The following is a 15,219-nucleotide window of genomic DNA, read 5'->3' on the forward strand; positions in this document are numbered from 1 at the left end:
TATGGCCTTACTGGGTGTATCAGAATAGACAAACTAAATCCAGCAGAGATACATGGCATGGTTTAGATTCGAGAGCAAAGAGAAGATTAAGTTTCGGGATGATCAGCTGTAAGGGAAATCTCACTTCAAATTGGCTTATCCCAAGACTGTATCAGGTGGAAAATTCTCTAATAGAAGAATACAAAAAGATAGAACTCTAAGAAATCATCCCTGCACAAGTAAATCATTGAGCATGTGTGTGTAATTCTTGTTCAATGTAAGACGAGTGCTTGTGTAATTCTACACTCACCTTGTCATCGACATCAGTAAAGTTCCGCACATAAGTAACTTCATATCCCAGGTGCATCAGATATCTGCAGGGATATTGTTACCAAGTTACAGACAATTTTGAACCATTCAATAAAAAATAAAGTCAGAACTGCAAAACAAATCACCCAAAATGCAGAAAAAGTCCAACATGAAAACAGAGTCCAACATTCAATCAGCAGTTTAAATTATAGGTCATGCTTCACTTTCATGACGAATCAGAAAATACTAAAATTTGAAATCTCTGTTTTATTATAAATATTCAGACAAAAAAAAAAAACAACCGAAACGATTCGCTTTGCATAGGTATATAAAATATTTCATGTCAATAGATCAATATGTGAGAAATCAAATATCCCAGTCTCTTTTTTCTTCGAGGTGTCATTACAAAAAAAAAAAAAAATGAAAGAATACAAAAGCATACAAAAATAAAGCCCAAACAGAAAGAGTCAAGCTACAAAAAGGAGCTTTGAGTAGGCAATATAAGACCCAACGGGCAATTACAAAAGGACATAACCACCAAGGCCCAAAGATAATCAATTATCTCAGTTAGAAAAACATTCACCATTTTAAGAAACGTTTATGAGGAAGAAAAGATCTGCACATTCAGGAAGTTTATCAGAAATTATTGAGCCTTACAGAATGCCAAAGAAAACATGCATTTAGCAAGAAGAGTTCTCATTCACATCGTCAAAGGCTTATAGTGATAAGGAATCACTCCAGGGAAAGTAAGATTCAGATTACCAAGACAAAAATTCTTGTTTCAGATTCGAATCACTCCACAAGCAAGATTGATCATTCAAGTTTGAATGATTCTAAACATGCAACCTAAACTACATAGAATTGCAAAGAAACTTAGGTCTTGGCTAAAGAACACACAAATGCTCTTTTTACTACATTTTTTAAGTCTACTTTACAAAGACATCAGACATGGCTTTATATAGCCTCAAAATGAAGACCCATAACTTTCCATAAGGCATTCCAAGAGTTGTAACTTTCATATCATATGATCATAATTAGCCACTAGGTAAATGTAACCTTAAAAAGATAATAATAAAAAGTCCTAAAATACATTAATCAAATACAATAACTTTAAATTATCGTCCCCCCAAAATTTGTAACCATCTGAGAATAAATGAAACTCATCTTCCTTGAAGTTCATATTGTTCTTATCATGTAGCCTCACATTAGCATCTCACTTTCATATTCCCACTCCAATATCTTTACGTTCCAATCAAGCATCATTGAAATTTTAGTGTGGCACCTAATTTGTTACATAATTCGTTTGTACAAATTAAATCACCACTAAAAAGATGCAAAGGTGTATCTTCGCTTCTTCATCCCTCCCCGCTTGGACTTACACAGTTTCTTCAATACTACAAGCACCACAGACTATTTTATAGAACAACAAAGAACCAGGTTACCAGGAACAGTTGTTCTACTACTTCTCCAATGTTTAGCTAAACAAAAACAAAAAATAATAACCAAACAGTTCCAATAAGGCGTCAATTTTGGTGTTCAGTCTCAAATATCTAGGATTTGTACTTGAAGATCTGCAGTGCGAAAAATCTGATTATGTTTAATATAAAAGCAACCAAAGTTGCAATTTTGTTTTAGTATTTGAAATCTAATCCAAGTTGCAATCTTTATTTTAGTATTTGAAAGACTTCGACCACTGTTTGCTTATGAAGTTCAAATCTTGGACTACTTGGCAATACAACATATGGTAGCTTGTCCTGACGGTTGTTGAAGTTAAAACAAGCTGGAATAATTTCTCTCTTTATTTATTTATTTATTTATTTATTATTATTATTATTATTTTTCATTTGAAACAAAAGATTTTGTGGACAAGATAAAATTTACCGAGGAATAAGCCCCCTATAGAACTAAACACAGCCACAAAATATTTTAAAGAATGCCCCCTCACATCAATGAAGCTTTTGACAGAAGTTGATGAACTCCTTTTCCACCTCCAAATGATTGATTAGTCGGTAATCCTTCAGAGCAGATCACTAGGATTCCTTTTTTCAACTGGAAACCCAAACACAAGTAGATTTTTCATCCCCATTTAGGCTAAATTATAAAAAATACCCTTGAGTTTTTCCCTCTGTTTCAAAAATACCCTCTTCTTTCAAAAGTTACAATATTACCCCAACCTTTCATAGACGTTTCAAAACTTCCAATGGAGTAAAAAACCAATTAGAATGTTGAACAAAAAATTGAAGTGTCTAAATTTCGTTCCTTCAAACTTAACCAAGCATGTGTACTACTCATTGCCAGGTTGTTCTAGCCATAGCCACGTCCATTTTTCCATCCTAGTCATTGGTGCAGCGTTTGGACACCAAAATGGTATGAAATCAAAGTAGCTCAGGTACCAAATGATATTGAAATCAAAGTAGCTCCAATGCCAAAATGTTATGAAACCAGTTTTGGGATCTAAAAACCATGTGGAAGAACGGAACTCATAGAACTCAACCTCAAAATCCATAAAAACGCATTTGAAAATCAACCAAAGGAAAGTAAAAATCGAATATCGCTGTAAATAAGATCATTCCTTATTTGACATTTCAATCACTCCATAAGAAAGTTTGATCAAGTCAAGCATAAATGAATTTATGCATACAACCTAAACCACATAGAATTTTCAAGAATCATAGTTTCAAGCTAAACAAAAGCACAAAGGCTCTTTTTACTAAATTTCCATTCTCAAGTCCCCTTTTACAAAAGGAATTAGCTAAGCTATATATAGCCTCCAAATAAACCCTAAATTGTGACCTATTGGCAATTTAAGGATTGTAATTCCAAGTACATGAATGCCATATCAACCATTAACTCTACAGTAACCTAAAATTATAAATGGAAGGTTTAAAGCTGAAGTTACAATAAAAAGAGCCATAAATCCTAGATAGAAGTCTCTTGGTCAGCCTTCAAAATCTTGTGACCATCCAAGAGAAAATGAAGTCCAACTTATAATATTTTGAAGCCATTGTTCCATAAATGAAGTTTGATTCTTCTTTAGTGAAGCATGAGTTGCACTTGAGTTCATTAAATGCAACCTAATTTCAACTTTAAATGTGACTTGACTTCATTTAATGTAACTTGAGTTTAACTTCATTTTGTCATGAATGAAGTTCGAGTGCATTTAATGCAACTCAATTTTGTTGTAAACTTGGACAACATCTAGGAAGCACGAACACTTTGTATTTGACAAAGTGTCTATGTTGGACACGAATACATCCGAACACGTGTCCGACATAAAAAATTGTGTGCCCCTTTTTATTATTTTTAAAAAATTTGGATGCGTGATAGAACACATCATGAACATGTCATTCAAAAACCCAAACCTTTCAAGTAGTTGATGGCAAAACAGTCGTGTTAGAAAAAGTAGTCAACGGTGAAGTCCATCAGTGGTAAAGGGAGAGAGATTGAACGAAGGTGGGGAGAGATGGAAGGAAAGTAGAAAGTAGGAGGGGAGGAAAAGAGTGTTTTGGGGTTAGCATTCTTTTTCTTTATTTATAAACTTTTTTATAAATCTTATTTTGTGGGCTTTTATTGGGTTCTTCGTGGTTTGGGCTTTGTTCTTCATAATGACTTGTTGGATTTTATGTAGATTTAAATTTTAAACAAAAATCAACGACCAATAAAAATTTTGTTCACTTTTTTTTAGTTTTGATTATTCTTAATAGTTATCAAAACTAAAATATTTTGAATTTGATTTTTAATATTATTTAATAAAAAAGTTCAAGAAAAAGTAATGTATCCCCGATGTGTCTATGTCCTACATTTTTATGAATTGGCATGTCACTATGTCTATGTCATGTTGTATCTGTTTTCTAGTCTGTGTAATGTCTATGTCCGTACTTTTAGGACATCATTCTTGAAATCTTCTTTGAAGTTCATATTGTATAATTGAGATGTCTGAGTTCACATCAATTTTCTACTCCAACGATAGTTTCCAGACATTTATGAAAGGTCGACAGCAATATTGCAACCTTCTGGAAAAAAAAAGGGTATCTTTTAAACATATGGCAAAGTCAAGGGTATTTTTTTTCTATCTAAGAGACTCCAAGGAATGACTTAACCACCCTATCACCATCAACATCCTTCCATCATACATCGAACAGTAGTAGAGAATCCTTATGAGCAAGCCATGTATTTCTTTCCTTAGCCCTTTTCACTCAAGAGAAGATGAATTACCTAATCCATACCATTCAACATAGGAAGTTCAAAGAATAAAGATACCCTTTGAGCTATTGCCATTTTTTCTTTGAAAACTATAATTTTAACATACTAGCATGAGTTATAACTTGACTATCTGACACCATCAACATCCCTCAATCATATAACCAACAATAGAAGGAAAAATATTCCTTATGACTAAGCCACGTATTTTGATACTTTTTTTTATAAGAGACAATTTCATTGATGATTGAAATTTACAAAAGGGATGTATAATTCATGATGTTTGCAAAAGACCTTCCCAATTTGCAATAAGGGAGGTATAACTATAGGAAGTAAAAGTATTAGATAGTTTATACCAAGATACAGCTTGGTAAACAAAATTGTCGAAAAATTTTATGTAGGTACCTGTTTTTTCTGCAAATATGCTCTGATTTCTTCCTTTCCACAAATTCCAAAAGAAAGTCATGATGAAGATTTTCCATAATGGGGCTTTTGCATTCTTGAAAGGGTGGACGTTAAGGCCATATCCAAATTTTCTTTACCTCCCTAGGAAATGTGAGATGTCATCCGAATATATTGAGAATCGTTGTCTAGGAATTCTGAGGGTATGTGCACTACATAAACAAGTGGTCTTATGATTCGTTTTCTTTCTTGCATAATGGACACCAATTTGGAGAAAGAGTGATGTAAGGCATTCTTTTTTGGAGATTTTCACTTGTGCTAATGGCTTTATGCGCTATTTCCCAAAGGAAGAACTTCACCTTTTTAGGTTGATGTCCTTTCCATACTGTCTTTGCTAGCATGGGATTTATTGCTTCTACTTTTTCCCCATGTCCATCATCAAGGATTTTGTAGAGAAGACTTTGTCAGCGCTAGGGAGCCAAGTTAGTGAGTCTGCTTTGTTTGACAATACCACAGGGGCAAGGTCAAGGCTTAATTTGGCCCACTCTGTTGCTTCATTATCCTTTAAATTCCTACCAAGCTTCAGGTCCCAAAATTTGTTGACAACATTCCACGTTTCTTTAATCATGGCTTTTTTGCTATGAGAAAGCCTGTACAAAAGTTGATACTTCAAGGCTAGCATGGTGTTTTCAATCCATAGGTCTGTCCAAAATAATGTGCTTCCCCTATCACCCACCTTATGGCGAGTTCGATTGTGATGAGGTTTTGATGTTTCTTTATGAACTTCCAAGGCCCTTTTGTAGAAAAGATGGAGGGGGCAGATTTTTGTTTGATGTAGGAGTATATTTAGCCTTTATAAGATTTATNGTCATCCGAATATATTGAGAATCGTTGTCTAGGAATTCTGAGGGTATGTGCACTACATAAACAAGTGGTCTTATGATTCGTTTTCTTTCTTGCATAATGGACACCAATTTGGAGAAAGAGTGATGTAAGGCATTCTTTTTTGGAGATTTTCACTTGTGCTAATGGCTTTATGCGCTATTTCCCAAAGGAAGAACTTCACCTTTTTAGGTTGATGTCCTTTCCATACTGTCTTTGCTAGCATGGGATTTATTGCTTCTACTTTTTCCCCATGTCCATCATCAAGGATTTTGTAGAGAAGACTTTGTCAGCGCTAGGGAGCCAAGTTAGTGAGTCTGCTTTGTTTGACAATACCACAGGGGCAAGGTCAAGGCTTAATTTGGCCCACTCTGTTGCTTCATTATCCTTTAAATTCCTACCAAGCTTCAGGTCCCAAAATTTGTTGACAACATTCCACGTTTCTTTAATCATGGCTTTTTTGCTATGAGAAAGCCTGTACAAAAGTTGATACTTCAAGGCTAGCATGGTGTTTTCAATCCATAGGTCTGTCCAAAATAATGTGCTTCCCCTATCACCCACCTTATGGCGAGTTCGATTGTGATGAGGTTTTGATGTTTCTTTATGAACTTCCAAGGCCCTTTTGTAGAAAAGATGGAGGGGGCAGATTTTTGTTTGATGTAGGAGTATATTTAGCCTTTATAAGATTTATCCATAAGGCCTTTTCTTCATGATGATATCTCCATATCCATTTGGCGAGGAAAGCTTTGTTCTTCTTCCTTATCGAGAGAAGACCGAGGCCTCCCTTTTCTGTTGGGAGGTTTATAATATTCCACCAAACAGTGTGCCATCTTTCCACAAGTAGTTTATGAATAATCTTCCTATATCTGCGGCCACTTTTTGTGGCATTTCAAATAGAGACATGTAGTAAGTAGGGAAGTTGGATAATGTGGCTTGTATTAGGGTGAGTCTTCCGCCTTTTGAAGTATAATGTGATGACCGTGTTGACAACCTTCTTTCTATTTTTTCAATAATAATCTTCCAAAAGGAAAAGGATTTTTGGTTTGATACGTGAGAGGGGAGGATAACCATAGGATCAACCTCCAAAGATTCATGAGGGAGTCATTAGAAGTGGGATTCACGAGGAAGTCATCAAATGTGGGTCTATCAAGGCTTTTCTATTTTGGGGCTGTGAATGTTTTCTATCTACTCCTCAAAAGCCAACAAAAGGAAGTGTTTCCATTTCCACATACGGGTTCAAATTAGTCCACTGCTTGACAAATCAATCAAAAAAGAAGTCACAAATCAGCCTAATTAAGTGTTTCATACTTTTGTTAAGAAGAAAAGGAACACCTAGAAGGCTTCTTAAATGGCCACCTAACTGCATTGTGATCCTTTATTTTCACTCAAGCATCTGAACAAAGACCAAGTAAGAGCGCCCAACTCAAGCCAAAAACTAACAAGAAGACCGTAAATCCTACAATCTATGAAGAAGATGTGACGACCAAAGAGAATTTCATATACAAGGAAAANACTTTTTCCCCATGTCCATCATCAAGGATTTTGTAGAGAAGACTTTGTCAGCGCTAGGGAGCCAAGTTAGTGAGTCTGCTTTGTTTGACAATACCACAGGGGCAAGGTCAAGGCTTAATTTGGCCCACTCTGTTGCTTCATTATCCTTTAAATTCCTACCAAGCTTCAGGTCCCAAAATTTGTTGACAACATTCCACGTTTCTTTAATCATGGCTTTTTTGCTATGAGAAAGCCTGTACAAAAGTTGATACTTCAAGGCTAGCATGGTGTTTTCAATCCATAGGTCTGTCCAAAATAATGTGCTTCCCCTATCACCCACCTTATGGCGAGTTCGATTGTGATGAGGTTTTGATGTTTCTTTATGAACTTCCAAGGCCCTTTTGTAGAAAAGATGGAGGGGGCAGATTTTTGTTTGATGTAGGAGTATATTTAGCCTTTATAAGATTTATCCATAAGGCCTTTTCTTCATGATGATATCTCCATATCCATTTGGCGAGGAAAGCTTTGTTCTTCTTCCTTATCGAGAGAAGACCGAGGCCTCCCTTTTCTGTTGGGAGGTTTATAATATTCCACCAAACAGTGTGCCATCTTTCCACAAGTAGTTTATGAATAATCTTCCTATATCTGCGGCCACTTTTTGTGGCATTTCAAATAGAGACATGTAGTAAGTAGGGAAGTTGGATAATGTGGCTTGTATTAGGGTGAGTCTTCCGCCTTTTGAAGTATAATGTGATGACCGTGTTGACAACCTTCTTTCTATTTTTTCAATAATAATCTTCCAAAAGGAAAAGGATTTTTGGTTTGATACGTGAGAGGGGAGGATAACCATAGGATCAACCTCCAAAGATTCATGAGGGAGTCATTAGAAGTGGGATTCACGAGGAAGTCATCAAATGTGGGTCTATCAAGGCTTTTCTATTTTGGGGCTGTGAATGTTTTCTATCTACTCCTCAAAAGCCAACAAAAGGAAGTGTTTCCATTTCCACATACGGGTTCAAATTAGTCCACTGCTTGACAAATCAATCAAAAAAGAAGTCACAAATCAGCCTAATTAAGTGTTTCATACTTTTGTTAAGAAGAAAAGGAACACCTAGAAGGCTTCTTAAATGGCCACCTAACTGCATTGTGATCCTTTATTTTCACTCAAGCATCTGAACAAAGACCAAGTAAGAGCGCCCAACTCAAGCCAAAAACTAACAAGAAGACCGTAAATCCTACAATCTATGAAGAAGATGTGACGACCAAAGAGAATTTCATATACAAGGAAAAGTGCCTTCCACAACTTCTTCAACGATAAGAAAAATCAAACACAAAATACGAAAGATAATAATACCACTTGAAGAACCCTCAGCATCTAAACACATCCATGCAATGTGATTGGAACTCCAAATGAACTAGATAACACGGCAGAGAGTTATTTCTCACAAAATGGCCCAATTTTGAATTGTTTTAAGAATCAAATCCACAAGAAAGGATTGTTTTCTCCTAGCCACTATCCCATACATGTACGTATTTCCAATTGAAATTTTCATGAAGCAATTGTTTTTCGTTAAGGGCCACAAGGTGGAATGCTTTGAAGTGCATCTACTCAAATGTGAAATACTTCGAGGTGCATCTACTCAAAAATTATTGCTACAGCCATTTTGGGTGAGAGATCCAATGGTCATCAATTCTCCACTGTTTTCCATTCTAAAATGTACCGCATTGTTCCTTCATAGGATTAATTTTGATCCAATGGCTTCATGGGGTGGAATACTATATGATTTTTGGAACAAGCCTCTAATGGGAGACTATCTAGAAAATATCACGCTGATATTAGATTTGGAAAATATAGTTAGTCCATCAATCATTCAATTTGGAGAATGGAGAAAGTTGTGGCGTATTGCGTGCTTGGGTGGTTTCAAGGGCCGTGTCTGTTTGTTTGAACTTCCCTATTCAGGAAATGACTCCAAACACTACATATATATGCACCAGATCTAACTTAACATCTTTCTTACAGAGGATTCACTTATTCCTTTACCTTTTCCTGCAATTGTTTCTTTTTTCCTCTGCCTCTAGGTAACATTGTTCAAGCTGAAAGCTAATAAGTTTGTTTTCTCTTGTGATTATGGAAAACTACGAGGTTTTCTTGTATATTCTGAAAACCAATGCAAGCAGTATTGTATGCAAACAATATACATAGAACTCCCAGAACCTGGAAATCCAGGCTTTGTCTACAATCGCATTATCCAAGAGACCAAAAAAAACTCGCAAATGCAATCACTTGACATAGAGATACGAATGCACGAAAGTAGTAAACCTGTAGAGGACGTCAAAGTTGACAGCGGCACGGGCATGGCCGATATGGCTGAAATCATAGGCTGTGATGCCACAGACGTACATGCCAACCTTACCAGGCTCCTTCGTGGTGAATACTTCCTTTTGCTGCGTCATCGAATTGTACACCCTAAATTCCTCTTTCGCCATTTCGACGGCAGACAAGAAACTGAACCTGGATACGATAACAAAGAGGGAATTATTCAAATTTATGTCTACCACGATTTTAATCTAAAAACTCATCGATGCTGAGACTGTTCTTTCAAGCTACTCCTCATTTATGTCACTCCCAAGTCTTAATTTTGAGTTTTTCTAATCGGTCAATTCGATTGGAAAAGAGAAAGACATAGATTGAGAACGAGAGAATACCGGTAACAAGAGAATAGAAAAACAGTGCAAACTCCAATGAGGGAGGCGGCGGTGGCGGCGGCGGCACGATCGAGAGAGTACCAACAGCGTCGGCACGTGCAGGAAAGGAATTAGGGAGCGGCGGGAGTTGGTAAAAGAAAAAGGGGAGCCGACTCCGGCGTCGGCGTTGCAGAAGAAGAACGAGAGAGGGCTGGGGAGAACGCGGAGAAGGGAGAGCGCGTGAGAGACGAAGGAGCTTGGGTAAGTAGGTTTTCCCCCCTCCTCTATTTACTTTTTATTTTATTTAATATGGTAAGCTCAGTTATTGGGCTTTTCGGGAGAGATTGGCCTACTTCTTCTTCTTCTTTTTCTTTTTCTTTTTCTTTTTCTTTTTCTTTTTCTTTTTCCTTCAATTAATTGGAAATTTTATTTTTAGATATATATTAAAAAAAAATTTGTAATAGTTACCAAATATAAAATTGATATATTTTTACCATTTTTTTCGGAGACCTTTTTAAATAATTTTTTTTTGTCGAGAGGGCGGTTGAGTTTTTCCTTAATCCTTTATAATTTGTATTATGGACGTCTTTTTATAACGATTTATTTTTTAGGGATAGTTTTAAGATATAATTTGTATTATGGACGTCTTTTTATAACTATTTATTTTTTAGGGATAGTTTTAAGAAATTTGAAATGGAAAACATTAAACTAAAAATGGGTGATTATGTTTAGAAAGAATCATATTTATTAAATAAATAAATTATAAGCACAAATTGAAGATGGTTAATATATTTTAAACTCTTTAAGAATCCATTGTATTGAAGTTTGACTATGGGCCGGTCTAGATGTCCATGCAAGAGCTAAAGGTAGTAGCTAAAAGTGGTAACAAAAAGATTCGCCCTTTTTAAGAAGTGGCTTTTAAGGGAGAATTTTTATCTACTCTCTTTCTCCTCTTACTTAGTGAGCTGTAAAGGACCTAAAACAAAGTTTCTAATAGACTTTTTTGGGATGTAAAAATACGATTTTACCCTTGAATGTGGGTCAAAAAGACAAAATTTCCTCTTATTCCGTCTTATCCTCTCATGCTGTTGAAGTTGAGGTGGATGAAGGAGCTTACTATGATGGTTGTGATCGATTTGGTGCTCAATCAAATCCAAAAAATGTCAAGTTATGTTGTTTAAAGGGAGTTTTTGGGTTTGAAAATGATGCAACAAGGAGCACCGGGAACAGGAACTCGAGGGCTTTAAAATGATTCTGGCCTGCCTAGACACACAACATAACACACTTCTCTTCAACTTCCACCGAGGGACATCCACACTTTTTGTGCTTAGTTTAAGTNTTTTTTTTTTTTTTTTTTTTTTTTTTTTTTTTTTTTTTTTTTTCATAGTTTAACCCTATTTTTCTGTTATAATGATCATGATTCTTTTATTTATAAAAAAAGTCTAATCATGAAATAGGCTCAATAAGTGAATGAATGAAAATGAAAGGAGAATGACTCATAGGTAGGAGTTCATAACTCATTAAGGATGATTATCGTGTCATAATCTTTTCAACTAATAGATTTCTATAACGAGAGTTTAAGTATTTCGTGTGTGACACCTCCATTCACATCTCTCAATATGAATATGTTATCCAATCGTTTGTAACAATTAAAAATTAGTAGTATAGATAATGTTACCAAGATAAGACGCCTAACTTTATCTATGTAATATTAACTTTTTAGGTTATTACTTAAATATGATCCTTTTATCTGTCAAATACATATGGTTCGAGTTTACCATAATAATTTTGAATTTTACACAGTATTATACAAATATAAAATAACAAATTATTAAAATGTTCATTTACAACAACCAAGAAATGCTTATAACTTAAAAGACTTTGGAATTCGAGATAGGGCTTAAGAAAGCATGTTGAGACTTATGTCTCATGAATAACTCTTGGAGTAAAAACCTATAAACCCAATAAACTAATAGAACACTCTAAAGATAAGAACCAAGAAAAAGCACAACACAAGCCCTATGTACACTAAAATAACAAGAATGCTAGGTATCACTCGAGAACAAAGTATAACGATCCAAAATTTTCTACTTAATTTAAGGTCGCTACTGTATACATATCCTAAACATTGAATGCGGAATACTTCATTTAAATTCCATAAAACATAACCTTTATCTTAAAACACAGTCATAGACTTACGTGTTTCGAAAACATCTTTAAAACGACACAACAAAAGATTAAATAAAATAAATAAGCATTTAAGTTAAAAACATCCTATTCTAGCCTAAGTCTAAGAAAATAAATACCACTCCCCTATGCATGTGTCATGGTCTCGAGTTGCGATGCCGCCATCAGCTGTACAGGAACGCCTTGCCTTAACCTGAAAAATGTAGTAGCACATGGCTTGAGTATTTAATCAGCTGTACAGGAACGCCTTGCCTTAACCTGAAAAATGTAGTAGCACATGGCTTGAGTATTTAAAGAAATACTCAGTAAGTGACCCCACTATTGGGTTAAATGTAAGAACATGCGAATGCAATGACGGGACCTATCCTTTCAATTTATTTTCCTATGGTACTATCCTAACGGGTAACTTAGATGTGTATCATATACTCTACACACAACCCATACATATGAGTATGGACTCACCAGTAAGTTAGCACACCGCTTGGCCACTTTCCTTGTCGGGCGAGCATACTTTGGGAGCTCCTTACGCCAGACACCCGTTAGAACTAGTAACCGCCACGACAGCATTATGTAAAACAATAATCGTACCCCTGCCGGCAGCATTATGTAAAACATAATGATCGTACCCCTACCGGCAGCATTTTGTAAAACATAATGATCGTACCCCTGCCCATCGTGATGAAATAGGGGTATCCCCCAATGCATGAGTACACATAATGTATGAGGTCCCAATATTTTTCCATTTTTGACATTATTAAATATAACCCCGCTATCGTCTTACATTCATATCATATCTTTTCTCATTGTTCAGTTCTCATATCATGCATAACTCTAACGGGGTTATAGTTCATTTCATTTATCGTAATATCATGTCATTCATAACATGTTGTATACATACAATTTAGAAAACACAACATAACGCTCCATGTTTTTAACATGTCATTTTATAACGTGCAATTCATACAACAATTACCTCAATGGTCACACAAAACAATCTAAACATAACATATCACATCACAATATATCGTATCATAAACATGTCATATCGTAAACACTTCGTGGTCATATCGTTCCCTAACTTATCATAGCCTTAACATTCTTATACCTATCACAGTCATATCATTACGTGAACATACCTTATTCATATTATCACAAGAATGTATCCTAACGCTATCGTTCTATCAATCTATCACAAACTTATCCCTTTCTACCCATAACCTAACCGTATTCTTTCATCAATCACTCCTATCCATAGCACTTCGGTATTTAACCTAACCTTAACGTTTCATGAACGTATCTTACTCCTATCGTTACATTTCGTTTTGTGCATCCTTCTCGTATCCTATCTCAAACATATCATTGAACACATCGTAGCGTAATTATTATCATACAATTCACATATTATAAGATATACATAACATATAAGAAGCATATCGATCCACAAACAATTCGCACATATCAATATATATGACACGTGCAAAACCACGGGGCACGTGTCAACATCAAATATAACCATGATTAGCTTAGGCTGATGTCCCANCTAACTTATCATAGCCTTAACATTCTTATACCTATCACAGTCATATCATTACGTGAACATACCTTATTCATATTATCACAAGAATGTATCCTAACGCTATCGTTCTATCAATCTATCACAAACTTATCCCTTTCTACCCATAACCTAACCGTATTCTTTCATCAATCACTCCTATCCATAGCACTTCGGTATTTAACCTAACCTTAACGTTTCATGAACGTATCTTACTCCTATCGTTACATTTCGTTTTGTGCATCCTTCTCGTATCCTATCTCAAACATATCATTGAACACATCGTAGCGTAATTATTATCATACAATTCACATATTATAAGATATACATAACATATAAGAAGCATATCGATCCACAAACAATTCGCACATATCAATATATATGACACGTGCAAAACCACGGGGCACGTGTCAACATCAAATATAACCATGATTAGCTTAGGCTGATGTCCCAACGTTATCCTTAATGAAAGTCCATTGAAATCCAAGTCAACCTATGTGAGCCCATGACAACAGTTTCAAGTTTGAACTTCTACAAAATTGTTTCTCTAATTTATATTGATCCATGTGTTATCCTTCATGCGAACGTTAGAGTCTTTGTATGAGTTAAGTCTTGAAATATTTATATATGTTTGTTATAGTATTATTTTCATACAAACCATTTAATACCCATTAACATTTTCCAAATATTTTATTTTCTCTTATCATGGTTAATACCTTTAACATTTTCCAGATAATTTCAATTATATTCATAATCTTTCCTAGCTGTGTTTTAAGATAAAGGTTATGTTTTATGAAATTTAAATGAAGTCTTTCGCATTCAATGTTTAAGATATGTATACAGTAACGACCTTAAATTAAGTAGAAAGTTTTGGGTTGTTACGGTTGGTATCAGAGCTCTAGGTTACAGATCTTGTAGACTAGCCTGCGGAAGGATCATTGTCGATGCCTCGTCTCCGTCAGGTATGTCTTGCATAAGATAAGAAAATAAAATGTGGTTGATTGTGTATGTTGTTATTGCTTGATCATTATAAAATATAACTCATAATTAAATTTTTACACCACTGATTGTATCATAATTGACTGTGTTATTGTTAGCTTAATCCTATATTTAGTATAATGCAGAATATGTTATGTTTTATCTGGTATGGAATGTGAATGTAAATTATTGTAGTGATGATGTTTAGATTTACTGAGGTTGGTACTGTGAATGGGTAGCTATAGTTTTAGTAAGCTACTAAGTGTTAGTGCATGCGTGAAAATGATTTTGCTAAGGAATGTCATATGCTTCAGTTAGACGTCTCGAACATAGATAAATTACTTAGTGTTATGACCATAGAAATGGAAAGGATTTTACCAACGTATACGGACGTGTAAGTAATTTCAAATGAAATGAAAATGACCTAGGAAGCTTGATAAATGACAATATCTTATAGTATGCTATAGATATTAAAGGAGAGAAAATTTTATAACTTTGAAGTATGTAAATATGAAATTAAAGTATCGGTATGAAAAAGAAAAAAAAAAAAAAAA

General features: G+C 35.0%; 1 protein-coding gene across 1 annotated transcript in view; it reads right to left on the reverse strand.

Moving 5' to 3' along the window:
• The window catches only part of LOC111810826 (cysteine--tRNA ligase 2, cytoplasmic), a 20,516-nt gene extending 10,285 nt beyond the window's left edge, over window positions 1-10,231 (reverse strand). Inside the window, exons 1-3 of the mRNA XM_023697635.1 lie at window positions 9,970-10,231; window positions 9,584-9,775; window positions 290-353 (exon numbers count right to left, since the gene is read on the reverse strand). Coding sequence (XP_023553403.1) covers window positions 290-353; window positions 9,584-9,750 — 231 coding nt within the window. The 5' untranslated portion in view covers window positions 9,751-9,775; window positions 9,970-10,231. The remainder of the gene's footprint in view (window positions 1-289; window positions 354-9,583; window positions 9,776-9,969) is intronic.
• Window positions 10,232-15,219: the final 4,988 nt, after the last annotated feature.

Source organism: Cucurbita pepo, chromosome LG01 (assembly GCF_002806865.2).
Source record: "Cucurbita pepo subsp. pepo cultivar mu-cu-16 chromosome LG01, ASM280686v2, whole genome shotgun sequence".
NCBI classification, from domain to species: domain Eukaryota; kingdom Viridiplantae; phylum Streptophyta; class Magnoliopsida; order Cucurbitales; family Cucurbitaceae; genus Cucurbita; species Cucurbita pepo.